Here is a 19,890-nt window from a genome sequence, read left to right as displayed (position 1 = left end):
TCCAACTTATCAGCTGATCAAAGCATCCTGCAGGCTGATCTGTGTATGTGCGCACGGTAAAGCTCTGACAGTTAATAACTGTTACATTAAGGTCAGGCTGAGAGCCAAGTGCAATCTGGGTATGGTACGTTTTCAATCTGGTGCTTGAAGACCCCACCTGAAATCTGACTGTTTTCTCACATCATGCAGATTTACAACACTGCCTGTCTCATCATCACTGCAGTCTGTGCGGTTTTACTTCATAGACACTGCGTCGAGGAATAACATGTCCTTCATCAAATGAAATTAAACCAATATGGCTTACAGTAAAGACACAGGTCGTGGTCTGCGTGTTGGTTTGGCTAGTACAAACTTTGGCAGATGCCTTAAGGTCCTCATGGATACAGCCTCTCTTTGTCTTCTACAAACTCTACAAAGTCAGAGCTAACTTACCGAGGGAAAAGAAATGCATTGAATAAAAAAAAACCTATGTCACGCACTTTACAACAGCTCCTCATCTGTGTCTGATTGAACAGGGTGAGTCAGTTATTCTCGTGTTCCTCTCTCTTGTCTGCATCCTTGCTTGTGTTTTATCCACTATAGTTCATTCCTTTACACAACTGATTCCAATAAATTGAATTATTAGTATGTAGTGTGTCTGTTGCAACAGTACAGTCAGCTATAATAGCAGGTGACCACAGCCTACACCTACACTCCATGTCCCCTGATACCGTCACCCCATACATAGATAATGCATGCTTAGACAGGTGAACCATATAAAAACAGAGAAGAAACTATGATATTCTAGCTCTGCTTTGGTTATGAGTAAGAAAAACCCAATAAGTTTCTCAGGGACCAAGAGACTATGTACAGGAACACTGCCTCCCATTCAAGTGAAGAATGAGGTAAAAATCCTTTCCTTAAACAGGCTAACAATCAGGACATGTGTACAGCAGTTTTGACAATCACAGAACCTTCACCAGATTGTGGTCAAAACAGCCACAGGTGAGGTTGATTCATAACATCTCCTGACCAGGAGGCTACAGACACACATTCAGAATGAGACTAACAAAAAGGCTACATGAGAGGTTTCACACTATTAGACACACATTAAGAAACTGGTATTAACAATATTACTGAGATAAAGATTCTTCACACGATATAACTACCTATATGTGTATAAATCACTCCTGCAACTCAATGCACAAGTAGTAAATGACATTGATTCACTCGCTAAATAAACTGCCACTCCTTGAAAGCCATTTTACTCATTTTCTTTATTTAGTAACACTTTTTATCACAGTGTAGACAGTGTTACGTATCATAATGTTCATTATACGTCCATGAATAAACATGACTGTTCTATATCTCTGTCCCTCACTGTCAGCACTCGTTGCAACCTTTCCTCTCTCATTTTACCACATAAATAACGTAATACAGGCTGCTGACGTGTCAGCCATTGTTCTACTCTTATGAACAGTGTAACAACACATATGTTCACTGTATTCAGTTTAAGAAAAAATAGTCAACTATGAGTACAGGGCACACGGTTTGTATAGGAGACACAGTCCGTCTATTATTATGTTAACTCCGGTTCACAGCTAACAACGTAACAGTAAACTCTCTGCGCGTCGTAACACTGTGACTATAACTTTGCTAACAGTGTATCATATAAAAGTCACTTGGACCAGTTCCCCGTCTTTCCTTAGAACCGTCAGGGAGCGGACCGGAGCAGAGCTCTTAGGCAGGCCGTAAACGCAGCCTCCTCCTCGGCCTGGGATTGTTGTTTTCTCCGCCGCCATTTTCTGAGAGCAGCCATGTTGGAGCTAACACAACAAAGAGGAGCGGCCATTTCCAGAGACGAGATGAGTTCATCTGTACAAACAGCTGTTGTCCCGTAAAACTACACACATCTGGGCTCGAAATAACTCATTTAAACGCTGAGTGTAAAATACGACGAGCCGTGACAGCGAGAGCCGCAAACACACCGTCACGGAGGAGATTATTAATGTCAGCAGCAGATTAACGGGCCTAACATACAGCCAACACGCTGCTGAGCCATTTCTGCTCCACAACTTTACTTTCTTGACGAATAACAACCTGTCACCACACTTTCTGTCAGAATAATCCATACTTTCAACATAGAAACCTATACTTACAGGATATTTAACTGGTTTTTATCGGTTTACCTGATGTGCGGGATCCCGACTCCTCCCTGCAGGATTTTGTACAGTTTGCTTTCATACAGCAGCTGTGGATGTCTGGCTTTCTGTGACTCCAACTTTACTGCTACCTCCTGGAAATGACACACAAATATATATCAAATATGTCCATCTGATTTTAACACATATACTGACACAGTTGGTTCACACTATGCGAACTTCTTTATGATGGCTGGATCGCACACACTTAAGGTTAACCCGAGAGACAGAACCAGTACGTTATATCCTAACCATCCTTTGGTGGATCACTAAAGGAGTAATAACTCTAACAGATATACATCATTTCATCATCAGGCTGTCAGGACCGTGAACATCTCATTACCTCTCCATTTGTGATGTTGATGGCCAGGTAAATATCACCGAAGGATCCAGACCCGATCTTCCTCACCAACTTGTATTTTCCACCGACTATAAACTCAGCTTTAGAGCCACTGCTGCTCGCCATGATGTCCACCAGGTAAGATATTCAGGTTAGCAGGTAAAGATAGTCCTGTTTATCAGCTGATGAAGAATATTCGGAACCAGCTCCCCCAAATATCATTAACAGAGGGGCAATCCGAAGTTACAATGAGTGATGTCCTCTAGAGTTATTTTCGTTATTCATAGACTCTCTACTACAACAAACTCTCCGCAGTGTCGAAGTATTTACATCCAAACTGCACCCGGAGAGCTCGCGGCCTTCAGCAGCAGCTAGTGGAGCTAACGGTGGCTAACGTTAGCATCGAGCTAACGCTGTCGCGAGGACCGCGGAGCCAAATCTGTCCGTTCCTCCTCGGTTCTGATGGACAGAAACCGCCTTTTCGGTCACACTTTCGACGGTTCTGTTTCCCTTTCGTTATTCTCCGTCCTTCTGGGGCGATTTTAGCAAACTTCCAGGGTCGCAGCCGTCGGTACAAAGCGCAACCCACTCAGTCGGCCATCTTGTCTTCTCTACCCTTCTGTCTCTCAGCTGGGAGCCGTTAGAGCCGATTAGCTAAGGTTATCTATGGATGCCTTCAAGGGCTATCGGAAAAATCACAATCCACACTGCTAACGTGAACGTACACGTTTAAATATTCAGTTTGTGAATCGAAAATCAAACTTCTTCCTTTGATTGATCCTGATAAATAATAACAAAGTGTGGATTGAATGTATATTTTTTAACCACTGTTTGTTATAGTATCACCTGAATGTAAAATTCTTTCCCCTTCTAAGCCCTGTAAGAGCTTCATCAGCTCAAAAACAGTTATTCTAATCTAAATAACGTTTCTCAGTATATGTGGACAACCTAGACATTTTTTTTTACAGCAAAGTACCAGGGACAACATCATGGTTGATTTTTATAATGGTGGACACTTGACTAGGTCCGTCAGACAGAAAAAGGAGGTCAGAGCAGAAGAAAGCTAAACAGGAGAGTGGTAGACCACGGGCTAAAACACTGGTTAAGATGTTAGCAATAATGTTCATTCCAACCCACATGTAGCAGTTATTCTGCAGTGGTATGTTCAAACTTGAGAGTATATCAATTAATAAAGTGTGAGGTTAAATTAGCTCTGCTTGGTGAGGGTGGAGTTGGTAGATGGGCACTGGTATGACATAACCAGGATTTACTAGCATTAAACATTACGGACGCATCTCAGAGCACCGGGCTGTGGTAGCACTAAATTTGATAGGCTACTTAACTACATTACAAACTGAGTTTTCAAAGTTCGAACAATATGCGTTATGTGGTTTTGTAAACACAGCTTGTCAAGGGTCATGTCTTTAGACAATGGATGATAGTGCCCACGGGAAATGGAGTAATTATCCCAGAAAAACTCCAGCCTTTCCAGATAGTCTTCATAGCGCCTTGATATATATATATATATATATATATATATATATATATATATATATATATATATATATATATATATATATATATATATATATATATATATATATATATATATATATAACAGTGACAAACAATTTATTTACTCAAGAAGAAGAAGGCTGTCCAGATTCACATTTTGAAGAACTCTGAAAGGATTACAAAGTAAATTTATTGACAATATTTCTGTAACCAATTATTAACCATGGATGCTATTTTTTGGCCATTCATATACAGGACATATTTCTTACACATCTGTTCAATGAAGTTTGTGTTGAAAGTGCCTAAAAAAGGAAATGCCTTACAGCTAAAAGTCAAAGACACTACTTTTGTGGCATTGTTAAAATAACAGATCTTAATCAAAAATAGGAGGCAAACAGCCAATCAGAGTTTGCAGATTTGGAATAACACTGAGGATGGCCAATCAGACATCAAGCCCCCACTCACACACTCCCCTGGTTGTTGTGTGTCTAACTTGAAAGTTTGGGAGATAATGTTTACACAGCCAATAAAATCAGCTGTGCCAAAGTATCTCACCTATAAGGCTATTCCATATAAGGTAACACAACATTAGCAGGTAAGATCCGTCTGATTGTTTGATTAAGACTTGCAGCAAGGATTAACCACATTCAGAGAACGAGGTTGTACCAATTTTTTCCTATTCTGCAGATGGTACCTGAAGGCAGCACAGGGTGGGACTGCATGACTGTGGGCATGTTGCTTCAGGGACAGGTGAGCAACTCAAATACAATCCAGAAAGTCCAGTTTGAGCAACGGAGCAGCACGTCAGAGGGCTTATCAGCCTGTTGGGGCAGGGCGGGCCTTTACTGCGGTTTCAGTCACACGTTTAGTTTTCCCTTAAACACACAGGAAATACAACTAGCAGATGCCAGAGCAGGGACAGGGCTCAGAGTGGGGGATATATGAAGTATGTCTTCTGGAGCATTCAGAAATCTTTGCTCAGTGAAACAAACTCTCATATATATACATTTTTTAGAGCCAGGAATCAGATTTTGATCACACTTCCTGATTACACATACACATGAGAAATACCATGCTATTTACTCTCCTGGCAAAAAGTGTGCCTTTTATTTACACCGCAGATACACATGCAGCCATAACAGATTCAGTTCACATCAGATTATCATAGTCACAGATTCATCAAAACTAGATTAACTCCACGCACACACACACGCACACAAACACACACAGGAGGAGGTTAGGAGTGTTTGATGGTCTGACTGCGTAGCAGGCCGCCATGTCCCGACGCAAGGCCAAACCCGTATCACTGCAACCAAGTGTTTCTGCTAATATAACTGTTCTGTGAGAGGATAGAGAACAGAGTGTCCGTGGGTTCTGCTGTGAGGCTGGGTTTGGTGCTGATTCCTGTGAGCTCATGTCTGATTATTGTCCTATGGTATGTTCCTGCTGCACTGACAGGTACGACACACCCATACATGCCTGAACACCTCCACTTAATCATCACTCTGAATCCACAATGTTCGTATCTTACTTCCAAGAAAAACTTATTTCAAGGTTCCTCCACAGCCAACACACTAAGGCCCCGTTCACAAGGCAACGTTTCACCCAACACAAGAAAAGCTGTGAAAGAAATCTGCATTTCGATGAAAACACTGAGGGGCTGAAACACTGTAGTAGGCATAATAGGAATGTAGGTGGCCATATTACTGTCTTATCCATTGTTTGGTGATTCCCCGTCTAAGAACAGTTGGGCTGATCATCTGCTGTATTTTCAATGCTGTTTGCAGAAGTGGTACAACCAAGGGGCAACAACTGGTTTAGAAAAATGAAGCCTATGCTGAAGTGCGAAAAGTTGCTGTTCATCAAGAATCCATGTGAGGCTGGCCACAGAAAGACCAGTAACCATGTACACACCCAGCCAAAAAAAGAACCCAGACTCTTACGGCAGTGAAAAACATACGTACATCCCAAAAAACGACTTGGGTTTGGCTTGAGACGCTAATTTTTGCTATCAGCACACACTGTACAAGGGTTAATTTTTTTCCGACTCATTTTTATAGAAGATATCAGGATTTTCTGGTTGTCCAATCAGAGAACAGCTCAGCTAACTGAAGGGCCCCCAATAATTCTTAATAAGGAAACTCAAAGCTAGCGTCATATCTATGATGGCATCTGACGATTAGCTTCACTGTTTCAGGAACAGACGGGTGACGTCGCAGAGACTTAGTCCATATTTCAAAAAGTGTGTGGGTGCAATAGATGCACATGTTGTTGAAAGGCAGTCAGTACATTCAGCAAATTCATCAACACAAGCATAACACAGTAATCCATGATGATCGTAACGTATGTGCATGCGCAAAGCTGAGCAACAGTTTTTCTCTGAAAACTCCTGTTTACAATGCAGTGGTGGCTGCTGTGTTTCAGAAATTTCCACTGTGGAGGTTGTTTTCAAAAGTTTCCATTCTAGGTCGGCTAAACCACCTTTTCAGTGTAAACAAGAGGACCAGCCCAACAATTTCTTTGCGTTTCATCCTAAAACTGTTGTAGTGTAGATGGCTCCTCAGTGACATGTGAAGACAAAGCACAAATCAGCTTTTTACATTTAATAAACTCAGTGCTGAACTCAGCCCTGCTTTGGTCATGGTAGGAGGAGGTAAAGAGGCGGGACTTCAGACTACTGACAGACAACTACAGGGGCCCACCATAGACTGTATAAAACATGGACGTAGTCTTGCCGACGTCACCCGTCTGTTTCTGAAACGGAAAATGAAGCACATCGGCTATAGCGGCCATATTGTTAATGGCAAGGGCTTCGCCTACAGCCATAGGGCGCCGGCCGTCACGTGACCCTCAGCTGTGCCTCTTATTGAGGGAGCTCGCGATCTTAATATCCTCTGAACGGCCGCGTTAGAAAAAAATTCACCTCCCGTACAGTGAGAGCCGGTAGTAAAATTAGACTCAGACAGGAGACGTTTTATGAACCAGGCTGTAAATAGGTTAATTTCTGCTTTGAAAATGGCTTTTTTTTTGGCTTGGTGTGTATGTGACTTCCTGTACTTCCAGAGCCAGCCTCAAGCGAACACTGGAGAAACAGCAGATTTTAGTACTTCCGCATCGTCTCATATTCCCAGACCGGAGGTTGCCGCTTGGGGCCCACCTGTCAGTCAGGTCAAAAACAGGCTGTAAGCATTTTATTTTTTTTTATTGCTTTAAAACTTGTCTTTTTGTAATTGGTGTTAAAGTTTGACCACAGCCCATCCAGAATGACTGGAGAGTCAGATTTTTTTACCTGTACTGCAGCCAGCCACCAGGGGGAGCAGTTTTTGGGGTGACCTCACTTCGAGACGAGCATTATGATGTACATTTTTTTTTACAGTCTATGTTTTTACTCAATAACTGATACAATGTTAATCAAATGTACAATAAGGTGTTTTGGGGATCAGAGACTTTGGGTCGGGGCCATTAAACAAAACAAAAATCAAGGTTGACAAGTTAATTTTTAAAAACCAAGAGTTTGTTCAGTGGCTGCTCTTTTTCTGTATGCAGTCTCAGCAGGACTGATGAGTGTATGCATGAAAAACAGTGAATGTGGAGAGCAAAAGCAAGCAAGACACACGCCAAAAGTACACGACAATCCTAACATCCTGCTCCCAATGCCCGCAGACTGAAATGTTGATCACACTGTTAGGAATCAAACCACCAACACTGACCTCTGACTTTTTAGAAAACACATTTTTTTATTTCTTCATTTTGTAGATGTAATATGTTTTTGTTATTTCAGTGTATCCAGTGTCTAAAAAAGCAAACAAACAAACAAAACAACAACAACAACAACAAATCTTGTGTGGATTTCTTAAAATTTGTTCAGGCTGTTATTTATGAAATTTCAAGTTTTACTCCATTTTCTTGTGAGTGGTTATATTTTTTATTGTATACAGCCAGTTTTAATGTTAAAAAATGTTGTGTTTAATTGATTATGACCCTATTTAAAACTTAAAATAAAATCAAAAGTGATAACTGATTTTGATGCCACCCTCAAACAAAGTTCTTCTGTAACTACAGCAGCGAAGCACCACAGAGAGACACAGGGCACTCCTGCCTGTGGCCACCAGGCTTCATAATTTCTCCCTTTGAACACCACACACTAAAAACCTGGGTTCACTTATTTTATTAATTTAACTGGCACTTATTCATTCAGATAAAAACTGAACAACCTGTTTGCACACTGGTTGATAAACTTATATCTGTTTTTAATGTGCAAATACCTGTCTTCAGAATCAGAAATACTTCATTGATCCCCAAGGGAAAATTGCCTTAAGTGGAACATCTGTCTAATACAGGTTATTTCAGTCAATATCTGTCAAATGCAGTTCACTAAGTGCAATATCTGTTTTATACATCTTCATAACCTGTTTAGCACTGTCTATTACGAGCAATACATGTTAAAATAGTTTATCTAACCATTTTTTTTTACCTCTTAATGTAAATTGTTTTTATCTGGTTTATTAATCATCACTCATTTGGCATTTACTTATACTTTCTTGCCTATTTTATTGTATATCTAACTCTTATTTTATTTTCTGTTACTATTGCATCTTATTTTCCAACTGCTGTATTATGTGAAGAGCAGATTCCCCATCCCCTGGGATTAATGAAGGATTTCTGATTTCTGATTTGTGAACAGTATGGACACTACCAAAAAAGTGCAGTCACAAAAACCAAAAGCTGTTTTGAGAAAAATAAAATGTACTGAATCATCAAACAAGATCTTATGATTATGATCAGTTAAGTGTATGATTAGTTTAAGCACTGATGACTTATGGAGTCAATATGATCAATTTTTATCAGGGCTGTCAAAATTAAAGCATTAATCAGAATAATCCCATCATCATGGTTAATCTGATTCAAAATTTTAACTCAATTAATTCAACCGCTGGGCAGAATGACTCAAAATCGCATGTCTCTGGCAACACATTTTGGAAAGCTTGTCCAAGTAGATTTGAGTACAAAAATAAAATTAAAAGAAAATGAAACTGTAGAAAAAAAAACAAAACCAAAAAAAAAACCGAATAGTTGACCAACATAAAGTACTTTGCACACTCTGCAGGAAAGAGTTTTCTCCTCTGCTTGAGGGCCTCATCAAATTGACTCAACTGCAAAGTGGATTGCAACAAACTGCAGACACATTAATATTGACGATGACGTGGTTTTTACAAAGGTTTTTACAAAGGTTTTACAAAGGTTTTACAAGTTGCCTCTCAAGATGCATCGTCCAAGGCTCCATCAAGAAGCACAAAGCTTTTTCGATTTGTTAACATGAACTGTTAAAGGTGTTGAATCCACACTTTTAACACTTAGTTTCCTTTCTATGTTTTGTTTGCTTATCCAAAATGAAACATTATTAATATCCACAGCAACCCTGTGATTAATCACGGCTCGAAACAAAAGTCAGGTCAATTGTAGTATTTCAATGGACGGATTGTATCTAAAGACTTTATTTAGCCCAAGGGAAATGTGTGATTAATCATGATTAAACACAGAATAGACATGTGACTGCCTTGATAAATTTTTTCAATCATTTGACATCACTTCTTTTTATACATTGTACAAGAATAAGATAGCATTTAAATGTTAATATATTTAAGATATGTGTAATTTTTTTTTTGTATACATAGATAGATAGATACCTTTATTACAGGGGGAAATTCCATATATCTATATATATCTATATATAACTATATCTATCTATCTATCTATCTATCTATCTATCTATCTATCTATCTATCTATCTATATCTATATATATATATATATATATATATATATATATATATATATATATATATATATATATATATATATATATTTAAATTTTAATGTTAATACATTTAGAAAAAATAAAGATAAGTATATAGATAGATAGATAGATAGATAGATAGATAGATAGATAGATAGATAGATAGATAGATAGATAGATAGATAGATAGATAGATAGATAGATAGATGAATACTTTTATTAGACCCACAGGAGGAAGTTCCATATATATATATATATATATACATATATATATATATATATATATATATATATATATATATATATATATATATATATATATATATATATATATATATATATATATATATATATATAAAATTTCAACTCTGAATTTGAATTGATTCAGTAGAATGGTCCACACACACACACACACACACACACACACACACACACACACACACACACAGTGATCAGTCACATGAAGACTGACACACCAGCAGAGGGCGCTGTAGCTCAGAGAAACATTCCTTAATTCATCTCTTTGTGAAGGAAACTTCCACCTGTTCTGTTCGCATCTCTCTCTCTCTCTCTCTCTCTCTCTCTCTCTCTCTCTCTCTCTCTCTATCTCTCTCTCTCCTTCTCTCTCTCTCTCTCTCTCTCTCTCTGTGTACATCTTGATGTTTGCTCTTGTTGCTCTGTGTAAACATGTGGCTCAGGTGGCCAGTGGAGGCTTACCTGGCTTTTTAACTCAGCAGCCAATCAGAGCTGATCAGTGGGAGGACAGACGGGTTGTGTAATCAAAGAGAACAGTCGGTGAGAAGCCAGCAGGTGCTGCTCAGAAACACGTCGTCACTTTGCATCATGAAGCTGCCTGTGCTGCTGCTCTGCTCCGTGCTGCTGCTCTCCGTCTCAGGTCAGTTTGTTCAGTCTGTTTATTACCTGTCACCTGTTCAAACTCTAATGTATTTTAACTTCAGCCTCTCTTAACATGATGAAACTTAAACTCTTTAAACCACAAAGTGTTCATATTCAGACTCTCTAAACTACATGTTTGACATGTTTAAACCACAGAGTGTTAAATTTGGGAGAATTAAAACTAAGAAAGGTTATAAATATAAACCCTTTAAACTACAAAATGATTGAATTGAGACTAATTATGATGTTTTAGATTTTAAAATTGAGACTTAAATTTAAAAAAAAGTTTTAAATATAAACTCTTGAAACTACAGTGTACAAATTTAGACTCTTTAAACTACAAAATGTTTTTATTTAGACTTCCTTTAAAAGTTTAGATTTTTGAATTAGACTATGATAGTTTCAACTTTTATGGTAGGACTCTTCATGATACAAAATGTTTTAAAGAGGAACTCTTGAAGCAATAACATGTTTTAAATTCAGACTATGCTGTAAAACGTTTGAATTCTCTTTAGACTACAAAATACTTGGAGACTATTTATAATACAAAAAATTAACTTCAGACTCTGAATCACAAAATGTTTGAATTTAGACTGTTCAACCTCTTAAGACACAGCGTTCACAATTGTGGACATTTCCGCCTCTCAGACCCATGATACTTTACTTTTTAAAACTCTGACCTTTCAGCCACGTTTAGGGACACTACCCACTTCAACATTACACCCATCTTAGTGGAAAAAAACACAATGTATCTTAGTACGACACTAATTACAACTAATAGGGAACTCACAACACAAGTAATCAAACTTCCCGTATGAAAACCAAGTTTAGTCATTATACTTATCAGGCCTTTTTTATCCCAAATAGCAAGGTGAATTAAAAAATTCACACCAGACAAAAGCTCAGGTATTAAGAGGTTAAGTTACAATGTGTTTCGACTCAGCCTGGAACAACCACAGGCTGTTTAAAGTAACAATCAGAGAGAAGTACAGACAGACTGTTAAAACTACAGACCTTTAAACAAACACACACAATGTAAGAGACTGTACAATCAAAGCAGATTTCCTGGTCCTGTTGTTGTGTTTTGTTGAATCTGTTTCCAGTAGGAGGAGAGATGAAGTGTTTACTCATGAAAATGAGGTCATGAAGGAGGACTTGGTGATTTATTCTTAGACTGACGGAATAATATTAGTATTTAGATACTGTGAATGTTGTAAAGGTGATAAACACTGACCACAGAGTGTATGACTGAACCTTATCAGGTTTTACAGATTGAGACAAGCACTGACACCTGACATTAATGTGTCAGCTTTGAAGGGGTCAGGGTTAGAGAGTTGAACTACCACCACCAGACCTCAGTTAATAGTTATTTCTACTGAGTGAGTCATGCTGTGGGATGGAGGAAACGCCCCAGATATGGTTTTAAACTCAGAAGCCTGATCTTTAGTTTCTTTTCACAGACACAAAGCCCAGACGTTCCGTTGGGTCACATTCCTCTGAACAGTGCTCAATGTGATCTCACACAGTTTCTGGTCGGACATGTTTGTGGGTCACAGATAGTGTGTGTTAATCTTTGTTTCCTCATTGTTGGGGGTGGGAGGATTTCACTGTAAACATGTGACAGTCTGACAGTCACAGCTTCATGCTTACAGTGAACTAACCTGTTACTTAGTAATGCGTTACTCTCATATGACCACCTTTTTTCAGTGCGTAATGAGTAATCCAACACCTTACCATTTCCAAACCAGTAATCAGATTAAAGTTATCTATCCCAGTCACTGTGTGTAACTATTTTTGTCAGTTTCATTAGTCAAAGGATAAATTTAGTTTCTTCCTTCGTCTCAGGGAGTGAGACACCTCAGGTGTAAATGGGAGTTGTGATTGGTATTCAACCAGTTTGATGAAAGGCCACTTAGAACACTGCTCCATGATGTCAAACCTGGATGAACGTTGCTCCCAAACTGCAGGGGGTGGCGATTCACAAACCCAGGTCTTCCTTGATACAAAACCAGATTAGTTTGCATTAGTTTCCTTCGTTGACAATATTTTTTCACCAATTCCTTTTCTCTGCCAAGGGTGCTCACCACACAGTTATCACAGTCATCACTGTGTGTGATGAGCCATATATTATCATATAGGGCCAGTTGTTCAATCCAACCAGATTTTGGTTATCAGATTGGATTAAATTCTGAAAATGGGTTGCTCAAAAGGGAAAGAAGGATTTCGAAATTGGATTAGATCACATAATCCAATCCTAGTTTAAGTCCAGATCAATCCTTCAGTTTGTCACTTTGATCCAAAAAAACAGGATTATCCTGATCCCAACAGGGGGCAGGATGTCAAGGTGGAATTCAGGAAGAAAATAAAGTAAAACTTTCAAATTGGTCAAATAAACAACATTTTTACAATTTCGTTTCGATACTTTTAATCGCATTTTGCATTTGACTTGTTTAACCATCACTGTGATAAAGTAGATAAAGTTAATTTAGGCTACCATTGAAGCCTTTCAGCAAAGTAAAGTAAAATCAAAGAGAAAATGAAAGAGCAGAAGCACAGAAACTCCTGGTAGAGGAACAAATCAAGCTGAGCAAACTGCATCAAACCAGAAGAAAACTTCAGATCCACCTTCTAAAAGCAGAACTTAACAACGATGAGGAAGGACCCTGAACATTTTTTAAATTTTGCTCACAATTGGACATTTTGCAGGCTGCACAGTGGCGCAACGGTAAGTCACTCTAAATTGTCCCTAGGTGTGAGTGTGTGTGTGTGAATGGTTGTCTGTCTCTGTGTCAGCCCTGTGATTGGCTGGCGACCAGTCCAGGGTGTACCCCACCTCTCACCCAATGACAGCTGGGATAGGCTCCAGACACCCGTGACCCTGAACAGGATAAGCGGTTCAGAAAATGAATGAATGAATGAATAGAATGGACATTTAGCCTCTTTTTTTAATATCTCAGACTTTTTTCAAAGTATCCACTTTGTATTTTTTAAAATGTATATTTGTTATTTATTTGTTGTGGCTCAGCTGAGGGGTCATAAAAGAAAATCAAAATAAAAGTGGATGTTTATGATATTTTTGTTTTTTTTCCCAAAATAAAAAAACCCCGCAGTGACTCCATGTTGGTTCTTTTACCTGTTGATCTTTACAGAGCTGGTAGCCCACATTATGGTATGTTGTTTCATTTAGAGCACTGGTAATCTGGATTTGTTCATCTCAAAAACTGTGTGTTCAGATCACAGTGATCCAATCCAATGTTGCTTTGAAAAGCCGGTATAAAACTGAGACGGATTACCTGATCCTGGATAGCAAGAAATGGGATTCACAAATCTGGATCATTTTGATCTGGATTAAATTCTTTGGACAACTGGCCCATAGTGCTATTTTTGTACATAAGACACTATGAGCCCCTGTTGGCCTGTGCATCTCCATCTGGCAGTTAGATATTTTGGGAGGTGTGTGACACAGAAATGTTTTACTTGATAAAAATCAAACTTAAGTAAAACATAGCATTAAAAAAAACTTAAGCTAAAACTTAAAGGATAAGTTTGGTTTATACAGCTTTTACATTGTTTATAGAATGAAGTAGAACAAAATACTCACCCAGAAGGCTTTCCTGATCCAAGCAGTGCTTCGATAGATAATTACATCCAAAATCGTGCAGCGGACGTCCGTATAATGGGATCCATCGGGGCATAGACTGTGCCGCTCCTAAAACGGCATTAATCATCCAAAAACTCATGTTTTTCACCAATATTCCATCATGGTCCGCTCAGGGTTAGTCCTCTGCTGCAGTCTGTGTCACTCCAGACAGCGCTGTGTGGCTGTAATGACCCCTGAACTGATGAAGACTTTGTTTACGTTTGCCCCTCAAAGAAAGGAGGAAGTGGAGTCAGCTCTCCAGAGAGTACTGCGTATGCGCAGAGGGGCAAACGTAAACAAAGTCTTTGTCAGCTGAGAGGTCAGTAAAGCCACACAGCGCTGTCTGGAGTGACACAGACTGCAGCAGAGGACTAACCTGGAGCGGACCATGATGGAATATTGGTGTAAAACAAGAGTTTTTGGACGATTAATACAGTTTTAGGAGTGGCGCTGTCTATGCCCCGATGGATCCCATTATACGGACGTCTGCAGCACGATTTTGGATCTAAATATCTCCTGAAGCACTGCTTGGATCAGGAAAACCTTCTGGGTGAGAATTTTGTTCTACTTCATTCTATAAACAATGTAAAAGCTGTATTAACTGAACTTATCCTTTAACTAAAACCAAAATATTACTCTACAAGCTTATTTAGCTGTACCTTGACATTTAAAATGTATAAAATGATTTTTATAATCACCTGGGCCTGGTGTAGCTGCTGCTTGTATCTATTTTGTTCCTGTCACCGGGGAAGAGGCTGTTTGGGCAACGCACTGGTCATTGGATTTGCTCAGTGTCCCTTAGTGTTGGCCCTTAGGCCGGCATTAGCTCAGAGGAATGCCTGACTTAGGGTGCAGTCACACTGGCCATTCAAGCCGTGTCACACTCAGGCACAGTTGCCTGGCCCCACTGGAGAGTATAGCCAGCTGATAGCTATAGCAGTCACTATAGCAGTGTTAGCTGGATCATTATAATACATGATTTTAAAATAAAACCAAAGATTCAAAACATGGCTAATATTTGCATGGAGCAGCAAGGGATTGGATATCTGATAAGAACATGAGTATCATTTTTGCTGGCAGTTTCGCTATCATGGGAAATTTGTCATACCCCTTCCTTTCAAGTGAGGTCTTAGTTTGCCTGCTTTGCCAGCACTGTGTGCTCCTTCCCCCTTGCCTTCCCCCATGACCTTATGGAGACTTGGGCTTAGGGGTAAAACAAGGGCTATGGGGTAAAATTGAGAATGGCCCTTAAGCTATTGTTCTCCCGTCCCGCTCGTCATGTTTATCAGGGAAGTGGAGACACAGAGGAGCAGGAGGAAAAGGGAACCGAAACAAGAGTGAGTGAGTTGAAAACAAAAAGCAGGAAACTCAAAATGAGATACGACGACGGGGATGAAAACAGCTGAGATGCATGACGCTGTGATCATCCATGATGATATCAGTCAGGCAGTGTGTGTCATGTTGTCTAACAAAGCTACCAGTAATCTAGAGTTAATGGCTGAATAATTACACAGTTTCATGATTAGCGTTTACTGTGTGGGGTTATATCTAAAGTGTGTCACAGGGTGGGGTTGTTGTCTTGTTCAGGTCATTAAAGGAGAGGAGTGACTCTGTTTTATTCTGTCTCATCTTCTCATCTTTCTGTCTGTGCAGTCCTGTCCCAGGAGGACGAGGCTACAAATGCAGGACAGGAAGTCTCTGGAACCAGAGCTGTAAGATAACACACACACACACACACACACACACACACACACACACACACACACACACACACACACACACACACACACACACACACACACACACACACACACACACACACACACACACACACACACACACTAGAGCTGGAGAACTATAGCAAGGCTTATCAAGGACTCTCAGTCTGTTAATTTCATGCAGTTTAAAAAATCGAACTATGAGCTTCATCATCATGAGATCAGGGCCTGTATGCACGTTCAGTCATTAAACAAACACCACCATTAGTCCTAATGTTCTGTTATGGAATGCACTACTGTAAATAATTGTCCAGTTACCTAACTGCACCATGAAAGATACACAGGTGCAGATTATGTCATAATTAAGGGGAACCTTCTGGAAAACCCCATTAAACAAAATTGAACTGCACATGTCTACCACTCATAAATAGTAATAAACCTGGTGAGCAGTAACAGTTTGACTGAGAGAAGATCAAGGAAGACATTTTTCAGAGGAAGAAATGGAGATTGTATTACAAGAATACACAAACAGCTGTTATCAGTGAGTCAATCAGGTAAACAAAGAGAAAGAGAAAGTTTGGTGATCTTGAATAGAGGAAATGTGTGTGGTGTTTCTGAGCGCACAATAGAAAACTCAGAAAGCTTTGTGAAACCAGCTCCGCTGCAAAGCCCCAGTACATTGGTGAAGAACTTTTAAAGCAGTTTATGAACTCGATATTTCATCACACACATTGTATAAAAGCAAAAAGTGAATCAAACTCATCTCATCTGTTCACTGAAAAAAAATGTGTCTCCTAAAACTCTTTTGTTTCATCGTTAGCACAAATGGTCTGTTTTCCTCGCTAATGGCTGGTCATGCATATGGGCCCTGACTATTAAGGTGTATTTAAACAGCTTAGTCAGACCAAGAACAGACTGAGCATAGCTCAACTGACACATGTGGATAATGAGACTGCTATCAGACTGCGGTTGGAGTAGGCAGGACTTTGAAAATCTTGGTACAATCAGGCAATCAGTGCAAGCCAATTTGCCCTGGAAGAGGAAGTAGATGACCATGATAAATAGGGTCACTGTGCTCAAACACAAAAAACACTGTGGTGAGGTGGAGAGATCTGTTCTGTCAGAGTCTAATATTGGCAGGTATGCAATTTTTTAAACACATAAAGAACAAAATCAGTAAATGATCATCCACAGGGGGTGCCAAAAACAACACAAACACACAAAGTTTCAGCAAGAAGAACAACACTAAACATAAACATGACTGCGCTGCTCTCGTAGGAGTTTCCTCAGACACTGACGCACATTTTGATTAAACAACTCACAATTACATTGCACACGTGTGTGAAGGAGTCAGTTGGTGTGTGTGAAGGAGTCAGTTGGTGTGTGTGAAGAAGTCACAGGGTGTGTGAAAGCATCAGAGGGTGTGTGAAGGAGTCAAAGGGTGTGTGTAATGGAGTCAAAGGGTGTGTGTAAAGTAGATAGAGTGTATGAAGTAATCACAGTGTGTTTCAAGGAGTGTTGAAAGCTGTCACCTGTAGAGTGCTATTTTCTCACACTCCTGGACACAATCTGTGATTATAAGGTCCACTTAACATCTAAATTTGATTAAATGTGTGTGTGTGTGTGTGTGTGTGTGTGTGTGTGTGTGTGTGTGTGTGTGTGTGTGTGTGTGTGTGTGTGTGTGTGTGTGTGTGTGTGTGTGTGTGTGTGTGTGTGTGTTTGTGTGTGTGTGTGTGTGTGTGTGTGTGTGTGTTTTGTCAGGCCCGGTGTGACAACAGCACTGATATTCCAATCTGCACTCGGGAATATAAACCTGTGTGTGGTGACGATGGAAAAACCTACAGCAATGAGTGTATGCTCTGCTTTCACAACAGGTAAAGACAACACACACACACACACACACACACACACACACACACACACACACACACACACACACATACACACATACACACACACACACACACACACACAAACTAAATGATCAGTGTCTCGACTGGTAAAGGTTTTGTTCGGAACTAGTAAGTGCGAATTACAATGTTGTCAACAAATGGACTGGAGAAGATGTGAGGACAGAAATCCAGTCAGGCTGAAGGACTCTAAAGGACTCTATAGGACACTAAAGGCTGGTTTATACTGCTGTGTAGGCAAAACGCTGTTTACCTGGTGCAAAACGCTGTTTACCTGGTGCTAAGAAGTGCGATGGTTGGTCAAGTGATGTGAGGGTGTTCACATAATAAAACACACATTTCTAATGTCATTTAATGATTAATGACAATATCTCACTAGACTGGTGAGAAATCAGGAGTTTAAACACACAATTCACTCTACGCTAATGACTGCATTATCTGTTAACGCTTATCAGACTGACATAAAAACATGAACTTGTGTGAAAGACCTTCACACAGACCTTGTCAGTCTGAGACCTGGGCCATCATAAAGGATCCAGAAAACTCCGTCCAGACAGAGAGCTGCTCCAAATATATCCAAATTATGATGATTTAGGGGTTTAGGATTGATAATTATCTTAGTTAACAGTTTAATGATATACCATAGGTTAACTGTGAACATGAAATCAGTTTCTGTTGATCATCATTCAAACTTCCTCTTGTTATCTACTCTCCATATTGAGTCCTAAGTGTTTGGTCAGAACCTCTTTTTAACCAACTTTTTTTATCAACTCCACAAAGTAAAACCTGGATTCAGAGTTTCATCAGTTAATGTGACGTATTTACAGTCAGGCCGTTACGGTTTGTGCAACCACCTTGTCCTAGTTGGAACCCAAAAACAAGACAGAGCCATAAGCAGGTTTCAGGGTTTTTATTGTCAGGTTTGAAAAGTGGGAATGAGAGCTGGATCCGGGTTTTGACTGAGAGAGGAAGAGATGGCTGAGTGAGGGTGTTCTGGAGCTGCAGGAGTCGCTGAGGGAGGCACTGGAAGAAAGGAAAGACAGGTGAACGTTAGTGACAGGAAGACTCGAAAAACGCATCCAAAAGCCAGGGAAGAACACTGCTCATAAACACTGCTGATGTCGAACGTGCGTGGAGAGCAGGGAGAACACAAACAGGGAGGGGAGGGAAGGTATGAGGTCAGGCTCACAGAGATCACCACTGAGGCTGATACACATTTGATAACTCACAGCCACAGACAGCTCAGGTGTTTTAGCATGAAGTGTGATCCCGTTAACTGGTGACTATCAGCCCACAATCATTGACATGTTCAGCTGAAGGTCTCCAGTTAGTGTGGACATGGTCAGTAGTGTTGCTGATTATGTCCATCTCTTTATGAGCACAGTGGCCACCCTCTGATTTCCTTCACAATATTTCTACAAAGATGTCATCATCTTCAAACACACTCTTTAAAAGACTCACTGCTGAACTTTCTTTGTTCTTTTTCAGGGACAGGAATGTCTCTGTGAGAATCAGCAAAGAAGAAAGATGTGAAACTGAAGAGTGACACACACACACCCTCTGCTATTAAAAAAGAGGGCTCCACCAGTTACCTGTAATTCCCCTACTTAATAAAATCTTACACTGCTTCAGATCCTGTGTCTCTTTGTGTGTGTATGTGTGTGTGTTTTTGTTTAAATTGTGGCTCTGAAGTGCAGCTTTGCTCAAACTTGAGAGTCTATCAATAAAATGAAGAGTGAGGTTACGTTAGCTCTGCTTGGTAGATGACTGGCAGGACAGAACCAGAATGTGCCAAGACAAACTGAGTTCACAAAGTTTGATTGTTGTCACCTTTTAAACAACAAATAAATACATGAACTCATTGCTTTGCATCCTGGGAAAAGTTATCTTTAAC

At 39.8% G+C, this 19,890-nt stretch overlaps 2 protein-coding genes across 5 annotated transcripts in view; one reads left to right on the top strand and one right to left on the bottom strand.

Annotated features, from left to right (window-relative positions):
• csnk1a1 (casein kinase 1, alpha 1) overlaps positions 1-3,170 on the bottom strand; it is a 32,109-nt gene extending 28,939 nt beyond the window's left edge. For 2 of the 3 annotated variants that reach the window (XM_074673786.1, XM_074673787.1), the window contains exons 1-2: positions 2,524-3,170; positions 2,169-2,275 (exon numbers count right to left, since the gene is read on the bottom strand). In XM_074673786.1, coding sequence (XP_074529887.1) covers positions 2,169-2,275; positions 2,524-2,646 — 230 coding nt within the window. In that variant the 5' untranslated portion in view covers positions 2,647-3,170. The remainder of the gene's footprint in view (positions 1-2,168; positions 2,276-2,523) is intronic. The other variant, XM_074673788.1, reaches the window with a different exon arrangement.
• A 1,570-nt stretch (positions 3,171-4,740) lies between these two features.
• LOC141793799 (trypsin inhibitor ClTI-1-like) lies at positions 4,741-19,637 on the top strand. Of its 2 annotated transcripts, XM_074674669.1 has the most exons (5): positions 4,741-4,785; positions 10,530-10,726; positions 16,022-16,080; positions 17,848-17,960; positions 19,485-19,637. In XM_074674669.1, exons 2-5 carry the CDS (start codon positions 10,675-10,677, stop codon positions 19,540-19,542), a joined length of 282 nt encoding a protein of 93 aa, XP_074530770.1. In that variant the 5' UTR covers positions 4,741-4,785; positions 10,530-10,674; the 3' UTR covers positions 19,543-19,637. The 2 variants fall into 2 exon arrangements, with proteins under 2 accessions (XP_074530770.1, XP_074530769.1); XM_074674668.1 differs by lacking the exon at positions 4,741-4,785 and having other exon boundaries at positions 10,493-10,726.
• Positions 19,638-19,890: the final 253 nt, after the last annotated feature.

This window comes from Halichoeres trimaculatus, unplaced genomic scaffold (assembly GCF_033239565.1).
Source record: "Halichoeres trimaculatus isolate MK-OKI-2021-1 unplaced genomic scaffold, fHalTri1.1 fHalTri1_scaffold_7, whole genome shotgun sequence".
In the NCBI taxonomy this organism is placed as follows: Eukaryota; Metazoa; Chordata; class Actinopteri; order Labriformes; family Labridae; genus Halichoeres; species Halichoeres trimaculatus.
Note: the sequence above shows the minus strand (reverse complement) of the source record. Positions and strands in the feature narration are given on the sequence as shown.

Coding starts and splice junctions, on each gene's coding strand:
- LOC141793799 (XM_074674669.1), top strand. CDS start 10,675: ATGAAGCTGCCTGTGCTGCTGCTCTGCTCCGTGCTGCTGCTCTCCGTC. Junction 10,727..16,021: donor GCTGCTGCTCTCCGTCTCAG/GTCAGTTTGTTC, acceptor CTGTCTGTGCAG/TCCTGTCCCAGGAGGACGAG. Junction 17,961..19,484: donor ATGCTCTGCTTTCACAACAG/GTAAAGACAACA, acceptor GTTCTTTTTCAG/GGACAGGAATGTCTCTGTGA.